The sequence below is a fragment of the Rhinopithecus bieti genome, unplaced genomic scaffold, assembly GCF_001698545.2.
Source record: "Rhinopithecus bieti isolate Rb0 unplaced genomic scaffold, ASM169854v2 scaffold_29378, whole genome shotgun sequence".
NCBI classification, from domain to species: Eukaryota; Metazoa; Chordata; class Mammalia; order Primates; family Cercopithecidae; genus Rhinopithecus; species Rhinopithecus bieti.
The window spans coordinates 915240-922984 of record NW_016813019.1 but is presented as its reverse complement, the minus strand read 5'-3'; the positions used below and the strand labels follow the sequence as shown (position 1 = coordinate 922984).

Sequence of the window (7745 nt, the reverse complement as noted above, 5' to 3'; positions counted from 1 at the left end):
TTTTTTTTTTTTTTTTTTTTTTTGAGTTTGAGTCTTGCTCTGTTGCCAGGCTGGAGTGTAGTGACTTGATGTTGGCTCACTGCAACCTCCGCCTCCCAGGTTCAAGTGATTCTCCTGCCTCAGCCTCCCAAGTAGCTGGGACTACAGGCGCGCGCCACCACGCCCAGCTAATTTTTGTATTTTTAGTAGAGACGGGGTTTCACCATGTTGGCCAGGATGGTCTCGATCTCTTGACCTCGTAATCCGCCTGCCTCAGCCTTCTGAAGTGCTGGGATTACAGGCGAGAGCCACAGTGCCCAGCAATTCATTCTTCTTTGTATTCACTATTGGCTCTACTTTTTGAGACGGCTTTGCTGTATTGCCCAGGCTGGAGTGTAGTGGCACAATCTTGGCTCACTGCACCTCCTGGATTCAAGTAATCCTCCCTCCTCAGCCTCCTGAGTAGCTAGGACTACAGGCATGTGCTATCACACTCAGCTAATTTTTGTATTTTTTGTAAATTAAGAGTTTCAGCATGTTGCCCAGGCTTTTACATTTTTTTGTTTGTTTGTTTGTTTTTCAATTATAAGAGGGAAGCAGGGCACAGTGGCTCACGCCTTTAACCCCAACACTTTGGGAGGCCAAGATGGTGGATTGCTTGAGCCCAGGAGTTCGAGACCAGCCTGGGCAATGTGGTTAAATCCCATCTCTACAAAATTACAAAACTAGCCATGTTTGTTGGCATGTGCCTGTGGTCTCAGCTACTTGGGAGGCTGAGGTGAGAGGATCACTTGAATCCAGGAATTCAAGGCTGCAGTGAGCTGTGATTGTGCCACTGCACTCCAGCCTGGGTGACAGAACAGAACCTCGTCTCAAAAAAAAAAAAAAAAAGTTATAAGAAGGAGTCTAGGCCGGGCGCGGTGGCTCAAGCCTGTAATCCCAGCACTTTGGGAGGCCGAGACGGGCGGATCACAAGGTCAGGAGATCGAGACCATCCTGGCTAACACAGTGAAACCCCGTCTCTACTAAAAAATACAAAAAACTAGCCGGGCGAGGTGGCGGGCGCCTGTAGTCCCAGCTACTCGGGAGGCTGAGGCAGGAGAATGGCGTAAACCCAGGAGGCGGAGCTTGCAGTGAGCCGAGATCCGGCCACTGCACTCCAGCCTGGGCGACAGAGCGAGACTCCGTCTCAAAAAAAAAAGAAGGAGTCTATTGCTCTACATTTGTCAACCTAAATGATTTCTACTTTTATGTGACCTTTATCTGATTAGTTATGATAGGGCTATATGTCTCAAGCAAATACTGTTCCTCCTCTACAAAAGCCAATCTCTCAGTCATTAGAAGATGGAACAAGATTTTTTATCCCTCTGTTAGAATATAGTCTTAGGTGAACAACTCATTTCTCCCATCCGCTCCTACCTGGTGACACAGGTTTGACTTGACTCCATTGCGAACCCTTAGTTTCTGAGAAGCTATCCAGCAATTTCTTTGCTCATAACTCTGAATTTATTATAGAACAAAGGAAGCCGGAATATTGGATTCTCACATCTCCAACAGAGATCTGCCCAAGAAATTGTTCAGTGTGTTTTTCAACTGGTGACCCCAATGTGTAACCACCTGGAGAACATTCACAACTATTTTCAGGTCAGAAGCCTAGACTTAGAAGCCACTAAGCAAATATGAGGTTTCATTTTTGGCTGAGAAAGAGGAAAATGAGGACAATTACTGAAGCAACTGTCCTAAAATCATTTTTATTTTTAGTGTTTAGCTGCTGAGAATCACGGTGTAGTTGATGGACCAGGAATGAAAGTTCAGGAGTACCACATAATGTCTTCCTGCTATCAAAGGCTGCTGCAGATTTTCACGGGCTTTTGCTTGGTAAGTATGTGGGAAGTGTGGAGAGAAATGATTATATACTTGCTTTTACTTAACAGTCACCAAGGCACTGAAATGTAGAAAAGAAAGAAAAGTTTCAAAAACCTTATGTAAATATGGTTCTTTAATTTTGTGGGAGTGTTCTTGTCTGTATTATTTCGTTTGATCTTATACCCTCTGAGTCCTTTGGAGTCACTATTGTTAACCATTTTACAAATTAGGTAACTTGGTGATGAGCTAACATATAACAGATCTGGCCATCTGATCCTCAGTCCAGTTTCCTTTAGCATGCTTTAATTCCAGATTGTTTGGTGACGAGCTGAACACAGTGTGAGCTGGACTATTCCATGATACCTTCATGGAAACAGTGGGACTCGAGGGAACCCCAGAAGGGTACATGGCCTTTAGAGAGATAAAGGAAGGAGGTGGAAGGGACAGCATGGACAAAAGTAGAACTAAGGGAGGTGTGCCCCTTAAATACTTTGGTTCATCAGGGACAGACCTTGGGCCCTCTGTTCTCATTATACAAGATTTCTGGTCAATCCTACCCAAGCTTAAATTTAGCCAAAATTTATTTTCTGAGCTATAGGTATTTATATCCAACTGCCTACTCAACACCTCCTTAGATGTGTCATTGACACCTCAGACTCCACATCCAAAATGGAATGTGTCATCCCTAGCACGCTCCTTCAGCTTTGTCTGGCTTAGTACATGGTACCACCAGTTGCCTGAACCAGAAACCAGGAGTTATTCTTTGTCCCTCCCTCTGCTCTCCACCGTCTTTTTCCCACATCTGATTGCCAAATTTTATTTTCTGTTATAAATAACATCTAGATAGCCATCTGTCCCTGTTTCTCCACTGCTTCCAGACTCCCATTATCTCTCAACCTGGACTGGGCTAGGTTCACACTTGGCATCTCTCAGTCCATTCTTCACATGGCAGTAAGAGTGATCTTCCTAACATAAACCCAATTTGATCCTATCCCAATTTGGATTTCTGATTGCTCTTAGATTTTTCTTGAGTTAAAACTCTCTTACCTAGCTTCTAGGTCTTCTTCTGACTACTGCTATTCCATTTATTATGTTATACTCTGCCTCCAGCCTCGCTGAGTTAATTTCAGCACCCCATATAGCTTTTATGTGGGAGGCTTTGCACATGTTCATTCTCCTGCCAGGACCCCCACTCTTCTTGATCCCCAACTTTTTCTGACTCATCACATCTCTTGAGATCTGGACTTAAGCATCCATGCTGCCTCTCTAACCCCCAGTTCTCTTCTAACACTCTGGTATCCGTTCGTGATAAAACTTAATCTCATTTTATTATAATTACTTGTTCATCAGTTTTTCCTGCTAGACTCTGAGCTCCATGCAGGCAGATGTCTGTCATTTTAATATCCTCAGTACTTAAAAGCAGTGCCTGACAAAAAATTTGAACAATTTATCAAGGAGACTTATGGATGGCACGTGTGAAAGGGGCCTGACATTGTGGCTTATGCCTGTAATCCCAACACTTTGGGAGGCCCAAGTGGGTGGATAACTTGAGCTTAGGAGTTCGAGACCAGCCTGGGCAGCACGGCAAAACCCTATCTTTACAAAAAATACAAAAATTATCTGGGCATGGTGGCATGCATCTGTAGTCCCAGCTACTCAGGAGGCTGAGGTGACAGGATGGCATGAGCCTGTGAGGCAGAGGTTGCAGTGAGCCAAGATTGCAACACTGCACTCCAATCTGGGCAACAGAACCAGACCTTGTCTCAAAAAAAAAAAAAAAAAAAAAAAAAATCTGGGCACAATGGCCCAACGAAGTTAACACAGAAAATAAACCATCTCTAAAAATTATAAAAACAATAATTAGAATAAATACATGAAGGATGTTTATTTATTACTTCTTAAGGAAATGCAAATTAAAAGCACAATGAGATAGCACAACACACTCACTAGCATAGCTACATTAAAAAGACTTAGCATGCCAAGTGTTGGTGAGAATGTGGAGCAACTGGAGCTCTCACATGGTTCTAGGGGGACTTTACAATGGTACATCCATATTGGGAAATAGTTTGGTAGTTTCTTAAAAAGCTAGACATGCACCTACCATGTGACTCAGCCATTCCGTCTTTAGGTATTTAACCAAGGGAAATGAAAGCATATGTCCACCAGGGTCTGGTACAGGAATATTTTTAGCAATTTAGCCTGTGGTTTTACATAGTATATTCTAAACTTGTATCCCATGCTTGTGTGTGTGTGTGTGTGTGATGGAGTCTCACTCTATCACCCAGGCTGGAGTGCAGTGGCACGATCTCGGCTCACTGTAACTTCTGCCGCCCAGGTTCAAGTGATTCTCCTGCTTCAGCCTCCTGAATAGCTGAGAATACAGGCGACTGCCACCATGCCCGGCTAATTTTTGTATTTTTAGTAGAGACGGGGTTTCACTATGTTGGCCACGCTGATCTTGAACTCCTGACCTTGTGATCTACCCTCCCAAAGTGCTGGGATTACAGTTGTAAGCCACCACAACCGGCTTTTTTTTTTTTTTCCTGAGACAGGGTCTTGCTCTGTTGCCCAGGCTGGAGTGCAGTGACACAATCGGAGCTCACTGCAACCTCTGCTTTCCAGGCTTATAAATCCTCCCACCTCAGCCTCTCAAGCAGTTGGGACTGCAGGCACATACCACCATGCCCAGCTAATTTTTGCTTTTTTTTTTGTTTTTCTTTGGTAGAGACAGGGTTTCACCATGTTGCCCCAGACTGGTCTCAAACCCCTGAGCTCAAGTGATCCACCTGCCTCAGCCTCCCAAAGTGCTGGCATTAGAGGCATGAGCCGCCATACCTGGCCCAAATTCAACATTTTAAATACATGAAGTTTGCTGTACATCAATTATATCTCATTGAAGCTATGGTAGACATAAAACCTGACACCTAATAGGCCCTCAGAATACATTTGTTGAAAAGAAGAATTACTATCACTGGTGATCGGGAAAATGCTTCTAGAGAAGATCTAGGAAGTCAGATTGTGCTGGGCGTCAAAAGTCAGGCAGAATAATTTAAATGTTGTCCAGGGAAGCCATTTTGGAGTTTTATGATCACAGCCATGATACAATGAAAGCAGTGGTTTAGGAAAACCCTTCTGGCAGCAGAGTGCAGGACAGATTGAAAAGGGATGCAAAAAGAACACTCAAAATGTGTCACTATGATCTACACATGTATTGATAGGGGCCTGGCCAAAATGATGTCTGGGCTTGGAAAGGAAGGGACAATATGAAAGGTAATCCAAAGATAGAAATGTCAAGACTTGACTGGTTAATGTAGGAGAATGGGTAAGTACCACTATGGGCTGGACGCTGATTTAGCAGTTTGACAAAATTATTCCTATATTTTTGAAGAAGACTACATATCTCTAAAATGTAGGGAATGAAGGAGAGCTTTTTGCCTTTGAAAATAAACCTATGGCCCAGGCGTGGTGGCTCACACCTGTGACAAGAAAGAAGAAAAGAAACCTATGAAGACTTCAGGAAAGATTGCTTTGGATGTATTTCAATTTCTGCTCTGATACTTAGAGCTGTGATTGAATTTGGTACTTCAGTACTTTCCATTTCAATTCTTTTTTTTTTTTTTTTTTTGAGATGGAGTCTCACTCTGTCACCAGGCTAGAGTGCAGTGGCACAATCTCGGCTCACTGCAAACTCCACCTCCCTGGTTCCAGCGATTCTCCTGCCTTAGCCTCCCGAGTAGCTGGGACTACGGGCGCCCGCCACCACGCCCAGCTAATTTTTGTATTTTCAGTAGAGACGGGGTTTCACCATGTTGTCCAAGATGGTCTCCATCTGTTGACCTCGTGATTCGCCTGCCTCGGCCTCCCGAAGTGCTGGAATTACAGGCATGAGCCACCACGCCTGACCTCTCAATTCTTTTTTCAAACTGTTAAACTATTAATGGTATAGACTGGAGGCCAGGATCCTTAAATATTATCCAAGTAGTTTTCCAGAAACTAAGCTAACCCCTCTTACCTTGACTTCCTTAGGAGTGGATTTTCGCAACCTGAAAATCAGAATTTACTGTATTCAGCCCTCCATGTCCTTAGTAGCCGACTGAAACAGGGAGAACTCAGCCAACCTTTGGAGGAACTGCTCAGGTGAGTCAGACTACATAGCCAAGATTGTTGTCCCAAGAAACTCCTAGGAACAGGATTGGCAACTTTCTTGAAAATAACCTGGGTGTCTTTCAGTAGTTGTAAAGGAAATTATTTTCAGCTACTCTCCTCATATATGAGCGTTCTCATCTATGTATTCTGATAAATCCTGAAGTGTTAGTAGCCTTGAATAATCATGCTAAATCTTCATGAATGTATCAGCCCATAAACTCAGCCTTTTCAAGTAATGATGATGAAAACATTGACCATCTGTAATCAACTCTTGATTATCCAGGGACCTACTGTCTCCCAGTAGGGTTGGGTAATTAGGCAGCAGCTAGTTATCACTGATAACTTGTTTCTTTCCCCTTGTCTTTTAGGAAGACTTTACATGGCTGAGGGGTAGGCAGTGGACAAGGGAGGTGAGATGATCTCAGGGGCATGTCTTTTCGGCCCCCTCCCCCTTCAGTCAGATTTGACTTGGTCTTTCTCTCACTTCCCTTGATAACCTAGACCATCACTGGGTCAGCAGTCAGTGCTTATCATCCTGTCTATAGGTCAGGACCTTATTTCTTCTTTTATTTATTTTTATTTTATTTTTTTTGAGAGAGAGTCTCACTTTGTCACCCTGGCTGGAGTGATCTCGGCTCACTGCAACCTCCGCCTTCTGGGCTCAAGTGATTGTCCTGCCTCTCAGCCTTCCAAGTAGCTGGGATTACATGCGCATGCCGCCACACCCTGCTAATTTTTGTATTTTTGTAGAGATATTTTCACCATGTGGCCAGGCTGGTCTCTAATTCCTGAGCTCAGGTGATCTGCCTGTCTCAGCCTACCAAAGTGCTAGGATTACAGGCATGAGCCACCATGGCTGGCCTGTGAACCCAGATTTTAAAAATTATTTTCAGTGTATTGCCTAAGACTTTAAAGAGCAGATAATTTATCTAGGGTTGTACATATTAGCGTGGTGCTTGGGTTTCTCAGCATACATGACCCCTTCAAGGCCAACATTCCATCCATAGGGCTGTCTTCTGCCCTGGCTTTTTCCATACAGAGGTATGGTTTTCTAACAAGATGCTTGAAGAGGGTTGTTACTAAAGCACCTGAAAATAAGGAGGATTCTGATTAGGCCATCAAACACTTAAAGGGACTTGGGCACGTCATGTGGATTTAAATATATCTGTAATACATAGGATATTATTGCATTTGTTTGTTTTTCTTGTCTTCTTACAGCCAGAGCTTCCATTACTTGCAGAATTTCCATCAAAGCATTCCCAGTTTCCAGTGTGCTCTTTATCTCATCAGACTTTTGATGGTTATTTTGGAGAAATCGACAGCTTCTACTCAGAACAAAGAAAAAATTGGTGATGGGCCCCAGATACTTTTTTTTTTTTTTAATGAATAGGGCTAATATCTCACACTTGTAAACTTGGGGCTTCCCAGGACATTTTTACATGTAAATCCCCACATAACCTCAGACAGGCCCTCTTGCTATACCAAGAAGGTCATTTACCCAGAACAACCTGACTGATTTCTGCTAAAATTGCTTAGTCTGAGTTTGGTTAGACAAGCTGAGTAGATAGTTTTCTCTTTGGCTTAAGTTTAATCATGTTCTTCCTTTTCAAAAAAAAAAATTATCTGAGACATTTGACAAAACTACACAAACCATGAGGTTAATAAAGTAGGAGATAAAGAAGAAGTCAGGGTCAAGTGTAAAAGAAATACTAGCCTCTTCCCTGGCCTTTTTCTTTTCTTTTTCTTTTTCTTTT

General features: G+C 43.1%; 1 protein-coding gene across 1 annotated transcript in view; it reads left to right on the top strand.

The window, feature by feature from the left end:
- The window catches only part of FANCD2 (FA complementation group D2), a 97140-nt gene that overhangs the window by 76954 nt on the left and 12441 nt on the right, over positions 1–7745 (top strand). The window contains 5 exon segments of the mRNA XM_017847452.1: positions 1495–1623; positions 1741–1857; positions 4960–4961; positions 5872–5982; positions 7210–7340. Of these exon segments, the coding sequence (XP_017702941.1) occupies positions 1495–1623; positions 1741–1857; positions 4960–4961; positions 5872–5982; positions 7210–7340 (490 nt within the window).